This window comes from Scyliorhinus torazame, chromosome 6 (genome assembly GCF_047496885.1).
Source record: "Scyliorhinus torazame isolate Kashiwa2021f chromosome 6, sScyTor2.1, whole genome shotgun sequence".
In the NCBI taxonomy this organism is placed as follows: Eukaryota; Metazoa; Chordata; class Chondrichthyes; order Carcharhiniformes; family Scyliorhinidae; genus Scyliorhinus; species Scyliorhinus torazame.
The window spans coordinates 152,963,554-152,982,639 of NC_092712.1; the positions used below are offsets into that span (position 1 = coordinate 152,963,554).

The window sequence follows — 19,086 nt, forward strand, 5'->3', positions numbered from 1 at the left end:
CTTGGTAGGCCACTTATTTTATTGTTTCCTCAAAATTAAGAGGTCGACACATTCTGCAAAGAATGTGAAACAGGAACACCTCAAGTTACTCCCACAGAGCAAGCAATAATGAACACTTTCCACTTATTTAAAGAAAACTTGCATCGACAAAATGTGGAAACAGAACACCAAAAGATAAGACCTGTTTAATGGGACAGTGAAAGTATGTGGCAAGCATACTCTTGGCAAATCCTAAAACAAGACATGGCCTTTTATTAGAAAAAATTTAGGATCTGCAAATGATCAGTGTTTTCCACCAGTTATACATTTAACAGTTTTATTAAAATCTACTACACTGAATGACCACAGTACATCAACATATTCACAAGCCAGGGAAGCAAAGAAAAATAAAAACCCACAGTTTGTCAAACATTTCTTTTTTTGTGTTTTATCCAAAATAAAAACTGTACACACAGACTTATGAAAATATAGGCTTAGTATTTCTGCCTCTCATCAGGCAAAGCTCTTTGATTTCTGGTCTTGTACAGTTCCTTCATTAGATCTATAATTCATCTTTCTCTCGCTTGAGAATGGTATACCTGTGTTCACTTGGAGCCAATTTCTGGAATGAGCTTTCTGGGGGGCTGCTTGCGACTTCACTTGGCTGAAACAAAGACATGCATGCGTGAATAGAAGCACAAAACATTTGTGGTTCCTCACACTTAAAGAAAGCATTCATAAAGGTGATGACATTTTAGGATAACCAAGGGTTTGTTAGACAGAAGTTGTGTTTGACATTTGTTTTTTAAAAATGGTGACTGATTTGATGCACAAGGAAGAGAATAGATTTTTAGACGGCAAGAGGATCAGGGTGGGGAAGTGCAATTGGGCTCATTTGTTCATGTTCAGGGTAAACTCCTCTCTTGGTTGACAAAGAGCAATTAAAGAAGGTAAAAGGGTATTTCTTTTTTTTTGGTATTACTCAGACCAAAGAAATGGTGGGAAGTAACTTCCCCAGAATCATTGCTGGGATCTTTAGATATTAAAAAAAAAAAACTTGGTTTGAGGAACACAAGCTTTAAATTTATCAATGGCAGAAAAGGAGACTATTAGGAGATTTGATACACAGTTAGGAGGAATATAAAGGACTTCAGGAAGTCAGGGCAAATAGATGGTACATTAATGTGATTACGTCTGAAGTAATACATTTTGGAGGGGGTGAAAAAACAAGGAATTGAGTGTGCTTGCAGCTCAGACATAGTGAACACTATAAACTATTTGAGAGAAAAGCAACATTTCTTCCCTGCTGATAATGGTGAGAAACACTTTCCGGATATAGAGAAAAGAGAAAAATGCAAACAGTAGTTCAGTGCTTAAAAACATTTAAACTCAATGCTCCACAATAAACAAGCCTGTATCTTGGGAGCTGCAATAGTCTTCATTGCTTTATTTATATCATGTGTGGGAATTTTCAATGTGGAGGCTACATGCCTCCACCGTGAAGTGAATGAAAGCCATGTTTCATCATGGGTGAGATTAAGTACTTGCAAAAATATTTTAATTTTATGATGTGGAGAAAATAAATAGAGTATAACTAAAAAGCAATTATCCGATTTATATATAAGGACGTTGTATTTAATTCAGAATAAAAAGTCAAAATGTACCATTTCTTTATAATAATCTATTAATGTCACAAGTAGGCTTGCATTAACACTGCAATGAAGTTACTGTGAAAATCCCCTAGTCGCCACACTGCGGCGCCTGTTCGGGTACACGGAGGGAGAATTCAGAATGTCCAATTCATCTAACAAGCACATCTTTTGGGAATTGTGGGAAGAAACCGGAGTGCCCGGAGGAAACCCATGCAGACACAGACCCAAGCTGGGAATCAAACCCAGGTCCCTGGCGCTGTGAAGCAACAATGCTAACCACTATGCTACTGTGCCGCACATGTTCTCGACTTCCTTTGTTTGTTGCATTTACTTCTCAAATAATGAATTGCTTTGGATTACAAGTAAAAATTTCTACACAGTAATTTAGACAATCAAATGTAGTCTATTGCAGTCTCTAGAATGAAGATTTCATCTGGTCGACTTTGATTTCCACATCTGCAATAAATCTTAAAAATAAGTTATGATAATTTTAGTATTACAGTATTATTGATTCCATTACCTACAGTGGCCTTTAGCATATTTCATTAAAACCTATGTATTCAGTGCTATTTCACCTTCAAGGGTTATTCATTGAAATGCTTCAAACTACATTTAGATATTTTTCTATATTTTGTATTTCTGTGATTTTTCAGCAGTTTCTATTTTATTATTGTTAATATTGGTTTGTGGTTGGAAAAAGAGGGGATAGTATTAGCTATCCAAATTTCTCCACGCGACTCAAGGCATTCCAGTGCACAAAATGAAATATTTCATGCAAAACGTGATAACCAAAGAAATTAATGATGCAGGAAGCACTTAAATATTTAGGGTGTGATGAGGTTCTCTATAAATTCAAGTTTCCAACTGCCAATGACACAATTCACTCGTATGATCAGGTATTTATAAAATATATTGTAAAAGTATTTGCAGCACAAAAAAAGGCAATTTGGCCCAAGAGGTGCCTGTTTGTATTTGGTCTGCTTTATTTCCTAGTAAATCCACTGTTGATTACAATCACCACAACTGGACTGAGAAATAATCAGTTTCATTGTTCATTGTGGACATCATCATGCACCATCCAGTGTTAGTTATACTGACCACAAATAAACCAAGAAAATGGATACTAATTGGGAAATCAAAGCTGAATGAAACAATCCAAGAAACTTGTGTAGGTTACACAATAAAATTGTTCATGTGGATTTTTAAATGTAATCTCAACAATGTATTTAATGTACATACAGACTTCAATATCACACTGGATTTATGGCATCCTCCCACTTAACACTGAAATTTCTACCTTGTATTTACTTCTATTCATTCATTACAATGTAATGCATCAGATCATAAATTATATATACACACCATGTGACTAAAACTGCAATTGAACAGTATGATCGGCTCAATTGAAAATGCTCAGAAGTTTATAAACATTTTAACGTTCAGTATAAACTGTGCTCTGCAGACTACATACTGTGGAATTGAGTTATGGTTCAAGGGATTAGAATTCAGACATTTGAAAACTGATGATTTGGTCTTGTGGTTTAGATTAAATATTTGTAACTCACCCATTACTTTAGAGCTCTAACCTGCCTGTTATTTTATCCTAACAATTTAAATTCTGGACAATGTGTTTCTTACCTGTCCGGGAGCAACATCAGTGGGATCTGGGCCGTGGTGGAATTCCCTGTGTAATTTCCCAGAATGTAGATCCAATACAAACTGTTTCAGTACACCTGGAGTACTGAAATTAAAATAAAACAGTCAACTATCTGGGAAAGCTAGAGAGCATGAAACAAGAAATAAAATCAAGCCATTTAAAAGTCAATCCCAATTGATTCTTCTTTTGGTTAGTCAGAGGCTATTTAATTAAAAGGAGGCAGAAGACAAAGTGTCAGTTTGTACTGTGTTGAATCCTGGGATTCTGCCATTTCCCGAGGGCATTACAGCAATGACAGCCTATTGCTGCCCCTCAATAACTCCCACAGCGCATAGCCCCTGCAACAGCTTTTCTGTATAGCAGCCAAAAAGCAACCAACAGCAGGTGTCAAACATAGAGTTTACAAATACGAGCGCCAGTCAGGTAGTTCGTATTGACAGACGGCTTTCAAAAGGTCCTCTAGAGCAAAGTAATTGCATACATACCAGAAACAAAATGCTGAGGGAAGATCAATTTAAATTTCATCTTAGATCATCTGTTGTCACCTACTGCAAAGTGCTAAAATGCAGCAATCAATTTAATCTATTAAATGTCAAATTTACTGCAATCGTAGGGATTGCTGTTAGTTAGTCTCAATATCTCTGAAGAATACATTTCATCTTATAGATTCGACCCCCTAGTAAGCTACAGATCATTTATAAATGACCTAAACATCATATCAAATTATAAAGATACATGCATAGTTATTTCTTTATACTATAAGCTCAACACTACCCAAAAGGCTATGGCATTTTGGAAATGGTGGAACATTGTTCTGTCAATGCACACTAAAAACAGATACTTTTAAAAGCCTTTCTGATGCACAGCTCTGAAAAGGAATTGGTAATGATTCAAATATGCAGTAATCTGCCAAAGCATCCCATACATTAAAAATTAATGAGTTTATTCTATCATGGCAAAGTGAAGATGGATCTATAGGTACAGTAAGTTTTATACTATCCATCAATGTAAAGGGTAAAGGAAAATTTAAAATAATATCCAGTTTCCAGCGGAAATCAGTGAATGGAGATTGGGTGGAGGAGCCCCCCCTAATCCAGACATTTGAAGGACCCCACATTCCAACTGAGATCATGTAATAGCAAGCAAGCCGGCTAAATCTAGATTCTTCCTAGTCCTTTATAGCTCAGAACCATATCAAACATTTATTCTATTTTATCAAAGGCAGCACTGGAATATAACTTTGAACAGAAGACATTTAAAAGTCTGGACAGAAGGCATATCTTGGCCAATAATTCATGAATATTCACTGTTTTGTTCTGCGGCATGATTCAAAGATACGTCCTACTTGAGATTGTATATCAAATGCAGTGCGTCAGTTAAAAAAATGAATCAAGGACTTCCGGGTGCGGCGATGACCAGCTAAGTCGCACGTTTCGGCAGCTCCCGGTGGAAAGGACTTTTGGGCTCTTAATAGGTGCCCCAATGGCAATTTTAACGGCTAAAAACACTGTGCGGTAAACCAGAAGGGAATCCCCCCTGGACATGGATGGAAAAAGGAGAGGAAAGTGGCCGGATTGCGGTGGATCCTCTAGAGCAGCGGCCAGGAAGGCAGGCACAAAGCAAGATGGCGTCGGAAGGAGGCAGTTTAATATGGGGCCCTGACCAACAAGAGTTCCTGCGGCGTTGCATGGAAGAACTTAAAAAGGAGATGAAGAAGGAGCTGTTGGCCCCGATATTACAGGCGATTGAAGGGCTAAAGGAGGAGCAAAAGACCCAGGAGCAGGAGCTTCGGGTCGTGAAGGCAAAGGCTGCTGAGAATGAGGACGACATACAGGGCCTGGTGGTGAAGACAGATGCACGAGGCACAACACAAAAGGTGTGTGGAAAGGCTGGAGGTGCTGGAGAATAATGCGAGGAGGAAGAATTTAAGGATTCTTGGTCTTCCCGAAGGTGCAGAAGGGGCGGACGCCGGGGCATATGTGAGCACGATGCTTCACTCGTTAATGGGATCGGAGGCCCCGACGGGCCCGTTGGAGGTGGAGGGAGCCGATCGAGTGATGGCGCGAAGACCGAGGGCTGGAGAAATTCCTCGAGCCATAGTGGTGAGATTTCTCCGATATAAGGACAGAGAGATGGTCCTCAGATGGGCAAAGAAAACTCGGAGCAGTAGGTGGGAGAACGCGGTGATCCGCGTATATCAAGATTGGAGTGCGGAGGTGGCGAGAAGGAGGGCAAGCTTTAATCGGGCCAAGGCGGTGCTGCACAAAAGGAAGGTTAAATTTGGAATGCTGCAGCCGGCAAGACTGTGGGTCACACACCAAGGGAAGGGAAACACCACTACTTTGAAACGGCAGAAGAGGCGTGGACATTTATTGTCGAGGAGAAACTGGAATAAGCGGGCTAGAAAAAGAACGTTTGGGACAAAGTGGTGGGGCGAATATGTGGGGTGAAGAGGGGGAAAAGGGGGAAGAGATGATTTCCCCAAGTTGTTAATCCTGCGACCCTGTAACTTTTCTCTCTTCCCCATGTCGTTGGGGGGGGGGGGGGGGGGAGGGAGGATGAGGAGCTGGGGGCGCCGGCCATTGGGGGCGGGGCCAAATGGGAAGCGCGGGCTTTGTTCCTGCGCTATGGTAATCATGGCGGGAACAGGGAAGCAGGAAGGAGGGGGCCTCGCACAGTGGGAGCCGAGGTCACGGGGGGAAGCCGAGGTCGGCCAGAGTTTGCTGACTTCTGGGAGCAACATGGGGGGTGCAATTACGCTAGTGAGGGATCTAGCGGGGTGGGGGGGGGTTAACTGCGTTGCTGCTGCTGGGGAGAAGGGGGAGCTGGTATGGGGTGGGGTGGTCGGGGCGGGAGGGCGCCGTTGGGGGGAGATACGGCTACGTGGGAACCGGGTGAGGAGCTGGATTGAAAAAGGAGATGGCTAGTCGACAAGAGGGGGGGGGGGTAAAGAGCCCCCCAACCCGGCTGATCACGTGGAATGTGAGAGGGCTGAACGGGCCGATAAAGAGGGCACGGGTACTCGCACACCTAAAGAAACTTAAGGCAGATGTGGTTATGCTGCAGGAGACGCATCTGAAACTGATAGACAAGGTCATACTACGCAAAGGATGAGTGGGGCAGGTGTTTCATTCGGGGCTAGACGCAAAAAACAGGGGGGGTGGCTATACTAGTGGGGAAGCGGGTAATGTTTGAGGCAAAGACCATAGTGGCGGATAGTGGGGGCAGATACGTGATGGTGAGTGGCAAATTGCAAGGGGAGGCGGTGGTCTTAGTGAACGTATATGCCCCGAACTGGGATGATGCCAACTTTATGAGGCGTATGTTCGGACGTATCCCGGACCTAGAGGTGGGGAAGTTGGTAATGGGTGGAGATTTTAATACGGTGCTGGACCCAGGGCTGGACAGATCGAGGTCCAGGACCGGAAGGAGGCCGGCTGCAGCTAGGGTGCTTAAGGACTTTATGGAGCAGATGGGAGGAGTAGACCCCTGGAGATTTAGTAGACCTAGGAGTAAGGAGTTTTCGTTTTTCTCCTATGTCCACAAAGTTTATTCACGGATAGACTTTTTTGTTTTGGGAAGGGCACTGATCCCGAAGGTGACGGGGACGGAGTACACGGCTATATCTATTTCGGATCACGCTCCACATTGGGTGGACCTGGAGATAGGGGAGGAAAAAGAACAGCGTCCACCCTGGAGAATGGACATGGGATTATTGGCAGATGAGGGGGGGGTGTTTAAGGGTGAGGGGGTGTATTGAAAGGTACTTGGAACTCAATGATAATGGGGAGGTTCAGGTGGGAGTGGTCTGGGAGGCGCTGAAGGCAGTGGTTAGAGGGGAGCTGATATCTATTAGGGCACATAAAGGAAAGCAGGAGGGTAGGGAAAGGGAGCGGTTGTTGAAAGAACTTCTGAGGGTGGACAGACAATATGCGGAGGCACCGGAGGAGGGACTGTACAGGGAAAGGCAAAGGCTACATGTAGAATTTGACTTGTTGACTACGGGTAATGCAGAGGCACAATGGAGGAAGGCACAGGGTGTACAGTACGAATATGGGGAGAAGGCGAGCAGGTTGCTGACCCACCAACTGAGGAAAAGGGGAGCAGCGAGGGAGATAGGGGGGGGGGGGTGAGAGATGAGGAGGGAGAGATGGAGCGGGGAGCGGAGAGAGTGAATGGAGTGTTCAAGGCATTTTATGAAAGATTATATGAAGCTCAGCCCCCGGATGGGAAGGAGAGAATGATGTGCTTTCTGGATCAGCTGGAATTTCCTAAGGTGGAGGAGCAGGAGAGGGCGGGACTGGGAGCACAGATTGAGACGGAGGAAGTAGTGAAAGGGATTGGGAGCATGCAGGCGGGGAAGGCCCCGGGACCAGACGGATTCCCAGTTGAATTCTATAGGAAATATATGGACTTGCTGGCCCCGCAACTGATGAGAACCTTTAATGAGGCGAGGGAAAGGGGGCAGCTGCCCCCGACTATGTCAGAGGCAACGATATCGCTCCTCCTAAAGAAGGAAAAAGACCCGCTGCAATGCGGGTCCTATAGGCCTATTTCCCTCCTGAATGTGGAGGCTAAGATTCTGGCTAAGGTAATGGCAACGAGGATAGAGGATTGTGTCCCGGGGGTGGTTCATGAGGACCAAACTGGGTTTGTGAAGGGGAGACAGCTGAATACAAATATACGGAGGCTGCTAGGGGTAATGATGATGCCCCCACCAGAGGGGGAAGCGGAGATAGTGGTGGCGATGGATGCCGAGAAAGCATTTGATAGAGTGGAGTGGGATTATTTGTGGGAGGTGCTGAGGAGATTTGGCTTTGGAGATGGGTATATCAGATGGGTACAGTTGCTGTATGGGGCCCCGATGGCGAGCGTGGTCACGAATGGACGGGGGGTCTGATTATTTTCGGCTCCATAGAGGGACGAGGCAGGGACGTCCTCTGTCCCCGTTATTGTTTGCACTGGCGATTGAGCCCCTGGCCATAGCATTGAGGGGTTCCAGGAAGTGGAGGGGAGTACTCAGGGGAGGAGAAGAACACCGGGTATCTCTGTATGCGTATGATTTGTTGCTATATGTAGCGGACCCGGCGGAGGGGATGCCAGAGATAATGCGGATACTTGGGGAGTTTGGGGATTTTTCAGGGTATAAATTGAACATGGGGAAAAGTGAGTTGTTTGTGGTGCATCCAGGGGAGCAGAGCAGAGAAATAGAGGACTTACCTTTGAGGAAGGTAACAAGGGACTTTCGGTACTTTCAAGATAGCCAAGAATTGGGGTACATTACATAGGCTTAATTTAACGCGGTTGGTGGAACAGATGGAGGAGGACTTTAAGAGATGGGACATGGTGTCCCTGTCACTGGCAGGTAGGGTGCAGGCGGTTAAAATGGTGGTTCTCCCGAGATTCCTTTTTGTGTTTCAGTGCCTCCCGGTGGTGGTCACGAAGGCTTTTTTCAAAAGAATCGAGAAGAGTATTATGAGTTTTGTGTGGGCCGGGAAGACCCCGAGAGTGAGGAGGGGATTTTTGCAGTGTAGTAGGGACAGGGGGGGGCTGGCACTACCGAGCCTAAGTGAGTACTACTGGGCCGCCAATATTTCAATGGTGTGTAAGTGGATGGGAGAAGAGGAGGGAGCGGCGTGGAAGAGATTAGAGAGGGCGTCCTGCAGGGGGACTAGCCTACAAGCTATGGTGACGGCACCGTTGCCGTTCTCACCGAAGAAATACACCACAAGCCCGGTGGTGGTGGCTACATTGGAAATTTGGGGGCAGTGGAGACGGCATAGGGGAAAGACGGGAGCCTCGGTGCGGTCCCCGATAAGAAATAACCATAGGTTTGTTCCGGGGAGAATGGATGGGGCATTTGGAGCATGGCAAAGAGCAGGGGTAGCACAATTGAGAGATCAGTTCGTAGATGGGACGTTTGCGAGTCTGGGAGCGCTGACGGAAAAATATGGGTTGCCCCAAGGGAATGCATTTCGGTATATGCAACTGAGGGCTTTTGCGAGGCAACAGGTGAGGGAATTCCCGCAGCTCCCGACGCAGGAGGTGCAGGATAGAGTGATCTCAGAGACATGGGTGGGGGACGGTAAGGTGTCGGATATATATAGGGAAATGAGAGACGAAGGGGAGACTATGATGGACGAACTAAAAGGGAAATGGGAAGAAGAGCTAGGGGAGGAGATTGAGGAGGGGATGTGGGCAGATGCCCTAAACAGGGTAAACTCGTCGTCCTCGTGCGCCAGGCTAAGCCTGATTCAGTTTAAGGTATTACACAGGGCACATATGACTGGAACACGGCTCAGTAAATTTTTTGGGGTGGAGGATAGGTGTGCGAGGTGCTCGAGAAGCCCAGCGAATCATACCCATATGTTTTGGTCATGCCCGGCACTACAGGGGTTTTGGATGGGGGTGACAAAGGTGCTTTCGAAAGTAGTAGGAGTCCGGGTCGAACCAAGCTGGGGGCTGGCTATATTTGGGGTTGCACAAGAGCCGGGAGTGCAGGAGGCGAAAGAGGCCGATGTTTTGGCCTTTGCGTCCCTAGTAGCCCGGCGCAGAATATTGCTAATGTGGAAAGAAGCCAAGCCCCCGGGGGTGGAGACCTGGATAAATGATATGGCGGGGTTCATAAAGTTAGAGCGGATTAAGTTCGTCCTAAGGGGGTCGGCTCAAGGGTTTACAAGGCGGTGGCAACCGTTCGTCGAATATCTTGCGGAAAGATAGATAGGGGAGAACAAAGAAGGCAGCAGCAGCAGCCCAGAACTTGGGGGGTGGGGGGTGGGGGGGGTGGGGGTGTGGCCTGAGACAAGGCAGTTGCCAATTAGGGCTAGTTTTTATTTTTGTTATTTAATATTTATTTATTTGTTGTTGTTTTCTTTTGTTCTTGTTTAAATAAAAAAGGTCATTATTATCTGTATTGTTATAATGTTGTGTAAAGGATGCACAATGTACTGTGTTGGTTGACCAAAAATTTTCAATAAAATATTATTTAAAAAAAAAATATATAGGGAAATGAGGGACGAGGGGGAGATCATGGTAGATGAGCTGAAAGGGAAATGGGAAGAAGAGCTGGGGGAGGAGATTGAGGAGGGGCTGTGGGCTGATGCCCTACGTAGGGTAAACCCATCGTCCTCGTGTGCCAGGCTAAGCCTGATACAATTTAAGGTGTTACACAGGGCGCATATGACTGGAGCATGGCTCAGTAAATTTTTGGGGGTAGAGGATAGGTGTGCGAGATGCTCGAGAAGCCCAGCGAATCACACCCACATGTTCTGGTCATGCCCGGCACTACAGGGGTTTTGGTTGGGGGTGGCAAAGGTGCTTTCGAAGGTGTTGGGGGTCCAGGTCGAACCAAGCTGGGGGTTGGCTATATTTGGGGTTGCAGAAGGGGCGGGAGTGCAGGAGGCGAGAGAGGCTGATGTTTTGGCCTTTGCGTCCCTAGTAGCCCGGCGCAGGATATTGTTAATGTGGAAGGAAGCCAAACCCCTGGGTTTGGAGACCTGGATAAACGACATGGCAGGGTTTATAAAGTTAGAACGGATTAAGTTCGTACTAAGGGGTTCGGCTCAAGGGTTCACCAGGCGGTGGCAACCGTTCGTCGACTACCTCACAGAAAGATAGAGGGAATGGAAAAGAAGAAGACAACAGCAGCAACCCAGGGGGGAGAGGGGGGGGGGGGGGGAGAGGAATCGGACGGACTCTCAGGGATGTTATTGTATATGTATAGGCACTTGTTTTCGGTAATGTATATTGGACTGTTGGATTGTATCTTTGGAGAGTATTTATTTTGGACAAGGCACTTGTCATTTAGTTTGGTTTTTGTTTCTGTTCATATATTATTTATTTATTTGTTTAAAACTGGCCACTGTTATTTATATTGCTTTATTGTTGTTTAAAAGAAACACTACGTACTGTTATGTTTGGCCAAAAAATCTTGAATAAAATATATTTAAAAAAAACATTTTAAAAAATGAATCAAACATTGGCTTGCACCCACAAGTTTTATTTCAAGCAATACATTTTGAAAATGGGGAAATTCCACTTTATTTTTCAAAAAATATATAGATCGTGATAAAAGTGAACGCAGACTGTTTTTTCCCCAGTGAAACCTCAAGTCTGTAATAGATATATTTCATATCTCAAATATTCTTTACCTGGTTATATTTAAAAAGTGATTGGAGATATTTTAGCAGAAACAGGAAGTTAAACACATTTTGCAAGTCTGATCTTCGATACAAAAAGGAGTAGGATTTCCTTCAGGGTTGATCTACCAAAGTTAGGGCAGTGAATTTGGAGAATCCCACAGAAATTGTGGTTATATGTGTTTTATAGTGGTGGTATAACTGATTTCAAAATATAGAAGGGAACAGCATTTACAAACAATAAGAGCACGAGTACTCAAGATCTACATGACCCAGAACCACCAGCTGATTTTCCTTCAAAACAAACTATTACAGAAAGAAAAAGAACTATACTTACTCTAAGTCTTTAAAGTCTGGGAAGACATACATATGCCTAAAACTGTCAATAGCGATAACTGGGCAGTCTGCTGGTGTCTTCTGTATATGCAGAAGAGGATGACGGAACTTGTCACAGTCGGCATGCAGGAAGTTTATCGTACCTAGACAATTTATTCATGGGTTAACAGTCACATAAATGCAAGAGGTTCTTTGACCCAAATGTAGCATAGCAAACTGACATAGCATTTACATCAAGAGGAGAAATCCTTCATCAAATCCCCTCCCAAATGGAGCTGACTTTTCAAACAGGAAAATGTATTACTGTAATCACAGCTTTCAAAATGGCAACAGTTCCTGGACAAGTGTGCAATACAAAGTAATCACTCAAATTTATAACGTCCAGATTCATAAAATATTTGCTTAGTATTTATGTTGCATTTGGTATGTTTTAGGATCTTTCTAATCCTGCAACAGACCATACATCTTCACATCCTAATTTCCACAAAATGTCCTCTAATATTCTATCTTCAAATATCCGCTAGACTTCACTTGCTACACCCACTACCAAGTCAGACATTACCAGTGCTCCATGCTGAGTACGCACCTATCAACATTGTCATTATTCCACCTTGGGACTTCTACCTCTAACTCTGGACTCCTTCCAGCACGACTTAAAAAAAAAACTATTTTTCTCTTTCTCCTTCCTAGACCCCTCTCTTCTACTCTCTTCCATCATATGCCTTCTTTTACTTCTCCTCTCAGGCACAATGCCGTCCAATTCCCTATCTCTACCAATCTTCCTTAACCTTCCCATTCTCTTGCTATCATTCCTGCTTGATTCTCTCTTTGATAAGCCTACAGCTTCCCCCGTCTCTCTTATGGCATCCTTCGACAGGCTCACGGAGCATTCAGCAATGACTCAATCGTCCTAGCCTACACTGTCGTCAATCTTCTCATCAAGTATGGCCGCTTGGACCAAAATTGACAATCTTCTTCACTCCCAGTGTTGATCTTGCAGATTCTACCAATGGATCAACTGTAACCGCACCCTCTACATCTCCCTCTAGAATGTCTATGTGGTGTTTATCACCAAATCACACCTTGGCCTGACTCCAGTCCTCTGGTACATTTTCCACCTTAGAACATCTCATTTCGTTCTCCATCACCCTCCCAAGAATGAAAATATTTTCTTATTGATCTTTATTTCTTTCCTCAGCCTATCCCCCAATTCACTTACAGCTGCTTTTCAAATTCCCAAATGTCTAGAACATAAGGAACATAAGAACTAGGAGCAGGAGTAGGCCATCTGGCCCCTCGAGCCTGCTCCACCATTCAATGAGATCATGGCTGATCTTTTTTGGACTCAGCTCCACTTTCCGGCCTGAACACCATAACCCTTAGCCCTTTATTTTTCAAAAAACTATCTATCTTTGACCTGCCATTTGCCACAATATTTCTGCAGCTCCTGATTTGCTCAACTGCACCATCTGTTCTCCTACCCTGGTATGGACCTCATCACAGACCCCACAAGTCGAAGGACACAGACTTGAAAGCAAATGGCAGACAACCCGTTTACCAATCTACAGCCAGATGTGGCTGGACCAATTAAAGCATTAACTGCCAAAACAGCTGACTACTGTGGGATAATCAATGAATACAAAAATAACCATTAGCTTCTTTTCTCGACTGTAGTCATCTTAAACTCTTATCTGCCCCACCCTCACCTATAATAAGTGCAAGGAGCTCATGGACGACTTTGTCATAAGATTGAGACCATTCAATCAGCTGCTCTTGCTGCCTCCCTCCCACAAACCCACTGGGCCAAAATTTCGCTAAAGTTTTCCCTTGTCCGAGCTCTGAATTCACATATTTCTTTAGTTTCTCTTTCATGCCTTCTCCAAACTCATCATAGCCACGAGATCCACTTCCTGCTCCCTCGATCCTATTCCCACTAAACTTGCCTTCCTGACACCAAAGTTAGCTAATATTAATGATTCTCTCTCTTCAGCTACTGTCCCTTCTCCTCTTTAAATCTGCTGTAATTACACCGCCTTAAAAACAAACAAACCTTGATCCAACATCTGCCCCATCTACAACATTCCTTACCCCAGTCCTCAAAACATACGATTCACCTTGCAAATTTACGCTAATCTTCCCTGGAACTCCTGTTTGCAGCCCTCCAATCAGGTTTTCGCCCCTGAGCAGCGCCTTCTTTTCCCACCTCCAAATAATTGCCTCCGTCTCCCAAGGGTCTAAGACTCCCACCTATTTCTCATATACATGTTGCCCTTCAGTGACATCATCTGAACACACAGCATTATTTTCACATGTATACACCCAGCTCTACCTCACCACCACCTCTCCCAACTTCTCTACGTTTGGTAACTTATAATACTGGTATTAGACCTGTAGTACCGGATGAGCAGAAATTTCTTCCAATTAAATATTGGGAAGCCTGAAGCCATAGTCTTCAGTCCCAACACTAAATTTTGTTCCGCAGCTACTGACTCCCAAATTCTACCCTCCACAAACCAGAGGCCATCCAAAAGAATGCTGCCTGCGTCCTTACTCGAACTGAGTTGCCATCACCTATCACCACTGTGTTTTCTGGTCTATAAATGGCGCCCCGCAAAGCAACACCTTGATTTTAAAATTCTCATTCTTGTTTTCAAAGTCTCTGTTGCCTTGCTCCCCTATATCTGTAATCTCCTCCAGCTATGCAACCCTGCAAAATATCTATGTTCAACTAATTTCTGCAACATTGGTGACCATGCCTTCAGTTGTCTAGCCCTAAGCTCTGGATCTTCTCCCAAAATCTCTCTTCAGCCCTCTTTTTTCATTAAAGATGCTCCTTTTGACCAATCTGCCCTAATATCATCTGGGTGGCTCGATATATAATTTTGCTTTACAACGATCACGTCAAGCATCTTGGGACTTTGATTATGTTAAAGGTGCTGTATAAATAAGTTGATGTTATGAGTGTGTGCTAAAAGGTAATTCACAAGTCAATTATATTGACTGTATATTGAATCGGCATTATATATGGGTCACGTTTAAAAAGAAGTCTCAATCGAGCCAAGAAGAGGAACTCTGACATATTGGAGTAGTGTTTTTTTAAAATAAGTGATGAGCCTTATTACTTTACTATGCTACTACTACTGACTTGGGGCTGTTAAACTGTTAGTTTTCATAAAGGCTTGCTCTAATAAAATATACATATTTCTGCTTACTAATGCTGCAATGATTTCTCCAGAATTCTAGTTATTTTACAGGCAGGACAGTCACTAGCAGCTTTATTCATTATGTGGAACCTTATAATACAGCATTTTTTCAATCTCAAATAGTCTGCTCAACGGATTAATAAATTATCTATAAATATTTAAAATTGATATTGTGGTTAATAGTCCATTCAACATTTTAAGGTTTATATTCTTAACTCTGAAAATCTTCACTACCATTTATGGCAATTAAATAATCAAGTTTAAAATGCGCTTACAGCAACATTAACATTTTACTAGACTAATAACATCAATAAAAAATGTTGACGGTTTTGACAAATGGAAAACTGGATGCTGGGAGTTTATCCCGGTGTAGCAGAATGTCTTGTCTCGAAATACATTTATTTCACTTACGTGGCTTTGTGCAACCAAGTGACTTAAAGTCATAATTGAATTAGCATTGTGAAAGAGACATCACAATTAGCTGTGACTTGCCTAACACTGCGTCAAACCCTGCCAAGCAGAGCTGTATGTTGTCACAGTTTCAAAGGTTAGGATATCTTCACAATTTAAGGCAAGTGTTAACTTTACAGTTCACGAGTAATCCAAAAGTTGAGTATTAGCTGTGAAGGTATATTTCATACAAATGTACTGTATATAAGCAAGGATGTCTTAATTGTGTTGCTGAAGGTCAATATACAGTAGATAAAATTACCAGAAAACCACCTGTAAAAGGCATTGCATTCAAAATATTTGTGGAATATGGTGTTATAGACCTCCAAGTTTTAATTAGTATGGTTACTAAACACCTGGGGTGGAATTCTCCGACCCCCCGCAGGGTCGCAGAATCCCCGGGGGCTGGCGTGAATCCTGCCCCCGCCGGTTGCCAAATTCTCCGGCACCGGATATTCGGCAGGGGCGGGAATCGCGCCGCGCCGGTTGGCGCCCCCCCCCCCCGCGCGATTCTCCGGGCCGGAAGGGCCGAAGTCCCGGCGCTAAAATGCCTGTCCCGCCGGCGTAGATTAAACCACCTACCTTACCGGCGGGACAAGGCAGCGCGGGCGGGCTCCGGGGTCCTGGGGGGGGGGGCGTGGGGTGATCTGGCCCCGGGGGGTGCCTCCACGGTGGCCTGGCCCGCGATCGGGGCCCACCGATCCACGGGCGGGCCTGTGCCGTGGGGGGCACTCTTTCCCTTCCGCCTTCGCCACGGTCTCCACCATGGCGGAGGCGGAAGAGACTCCCTCCACTGCGCATGCGCGGGAATGCCGTCAGCGGCCGCTAACGCTCCCGCGCATGCGCCACACGGAGATGTCATTTCCGCGCCAGCTGGCGGGGCACCAAAGGCCTTTCCCACCAGCTGGCGGGGTGGAAATTCGTCCGGCGCGGGCCTAGCCCCTTAAGGTTGGGGCTCGGCCCCCCAAGATGCGGAGCATTCCGCACCTTTGGGGCGGCGCGATGCCCAACTGATTTGCACCATTTTGGGTGCCAGTCGGCGGACATCGCGCCGATACCGGAGAATTTCACCCCTGGTGCCAATTATAGTGGACAAAATTCTCCCAAGACCATTAATTTGACTAGAAAGGTAGCTTAGCAGGTCTCTGATGCATGGAAACCTTGTTGAATGTTGACAGGCGGGGCATAAACAGTTATTGGCTCAATTTTCACTCGTAGACTTCACCTTGTTGAAAATAATGATCTTTGGAGTGGGTTTTCAATCCAAGGCCAAATTTTTGGATTTAGCTGCGGTTTCTATATCAATGATAGGAGCAGCGATGTGAAAACACAGTAACTTCATTGAAGCCTGCTTATGACAATAAGCGATTATTATATTATTATTAAGAATATGGAAAAATAAAGTATTTAAAACATAATAGGCACATAAAAGGGATAGAAAATATTTCCTTTGTAATTAATGTTATAGGCTATTTGATCATGAGCCACAACACAGCAAAGCTATAAAATATATGTTTAGTGACTTGCATTTATATAATGCCTTTAACATAGAAAACTAACCAGATTCACAGAGGAGTAATCAAGCAAAATAGATGAGGGGCCAATGAAAGACTTATTAGGAGGGGGACCAAGAGCTTGCTCAGAGCTGGGTATAAAGAAGGTCTTAAAGAATAAATAAACGTGGGGTTTTTGAGAGAGAGAATTCCAGAGTGTGAAGCCTAGAAAGATTAAGTTTGGACGTTGCATAAAAGGTAGGTGCCAGAGTTGGAAGCTGCCGGGAGATTAGAGATATGGCGAAGAAAAGCCAAGAAAATCTTTAAATTCAAAAGCCAAGAAAATATTTAAATGCAAGGACAGAACTGGCAGGCAGTGATCCATATAAAATAATTTGATGTTGGGTGTGGCACTTTTTTGCACAGCCACGGAATTAAGCCTGTGTAGTTTATTGTCCAGGCTGCTGCGTGGTCTCACACAGCTTAGCACGTACGTTGATGATGGGTGAATAGGACATGATGCAGGATAGTATGTGACCCACAGATTTGGATGTACTAAAGTTTAGCGAGTGGAAGATGGGAGGTTGACCACAGGAGCATTGAACAGTTAAGTCTGGACATGAAGGAATTAATAAGGGGTTTCAGCAGCAGATGGACTGAGGCAGGCAGGGGTGGAAGCTGGCAATGCTATACAGAAGTGATTAGTTGTCGTTTCCTATAATGTAATGAACACTGGATTTGGAAGCTCATCTCGAGGTGGATAGGATGCCGAGACTGAAAACTATGGTTCAGAACAAGACATTCCAATCACCAGGATAGAACATAGAACATTACAGCACAGTACCTCGATGTTGTGCCGACCTGTGAAACCACTCTGAAGCCCATCTACACTATTCCCTTATCGTCCATATGTCTATCCAAAGACCATTTGAATGCCCTTAGTGTTGGCGAGTCCACTACTGTTGCAGGCAGGGCATTCCACGCCCTTACTACTCTCTGAGTAAAGAACCTACCTCTGACATATGTCCTATATCTATCTCCCCTCAATTTAAAGCTATGTCCCCTCGTGCTAGACATCACCATCCGAGGAAAAAGGCTCTCGCTGTCCACCCTATCTAATCCTCTGATCATCTTGATGCCTCAATTAAGTTACCTCTTAACCTTCTTCTCTCTAATGAAAACAGCCTCAAGTCCCTCAGCCTTCCCTCATAAGATCTTCCCTCCATACCAGGCAACATTCTGGTAAATCTCCTCTGCATCCTTTCCAATGCTTCCACATCCTTCCTATAATGCGACGACCAGAATTGCACGCAATACTCCAAATGCGGCCGCACCAGAGTTTTGTACAGCTGCAACATGACCTCATGGCTCCGAAACTCAATCCCTCTACCAATAAAAGCTAACACACTGTACGCCTTCTTAACAACCCTCTCAACCTGGGTGGCAACTTTCAGGGATCTATGTACATGGTCACCGAGATCTCTCTGCTCATCCACACTACCAAGAATCTTACCATTAGCCCAGTATTCTGTCTTCCTGTTATTCCTTCCAAAATGAATCACCTCACACGTTTCTGCATTAAACTCCATTTGCCACCTCTCAGCCCAGCGCTGCAGCTTATCTATGTCTCTCTGTAACTTGTAACATCCTTCCGCACTGTCCACAACTCCACGGACTTTAGTGTCATCTGCAAATTTACTCACCCATCCTTCTACGCCCTCCTCCATGTCATTTATAAAAATGACAAACAGCAGTGGCCCCAAAACAGATCCTTGTGGTACACCACTAGTAACTGGACTCCAGTCTGAACATTTCCCATCAACCACCACCCTTTGTCTTCTTCCAGCTAGCCAATTTCTGATCCAAACTGCTAAATCACCCTGAATCTCATACCTCCGTATTTTCTGCAGTAGCCTACCGTGGGGAACCTTATCAAACGCTTTACTGAAATCCATATACACCACATCAACTGCTTTACCCTCATCCACCTGTTTGGTCACCTTCTCAAAGAACTCAATCAGGTTTGTGAGATACAACCTACCCTTTACAATACCGTGTTGACTATCTCTAATCAAATCATTCCTTTCCAGATGATTATACATCGTATCTCTTATAAACCTTTCCAAGATTTTGCCCACAACAGAAGTAAGGCTCACTGGTCTATAGTTACCGGGGTTG

At 44.4% G+C, this 19,086-nt stretch overlaps 1 protein-coding gene across 1 annotated transcript in view; it reads right to left on the reverse strand.

The window, feature by feature from the left end:
* Window position 1: 1 nt before the first annotated feature.
* The window catches only part of erp44 (endoplasmic reticulum protein 44), a 212,428-nt gene continuing 193,343 nt past the window's right edge, over window positions 2-19,086 (reverse strand). The window contains exons 10-12 of the mRNA XM_072508934.1: window positions 11,764-11,905; window positions 3,270-3,372; window positions 2-643 (exon numbers count right to left, since the gene is read on the reverse strand). Coding sequence (XP_072365035.1) covers window positions 542-643; window positions 3,270-3,372; window positions 11,764-11,905 — 347 coding nt within the window. The 3' untranslated portion in view covers window positions 2-541. The remainder of the gene's footprint in view (window positions 644-3,269; window positions 3,373-11,763; window positions 11,906-19,086) is intronic.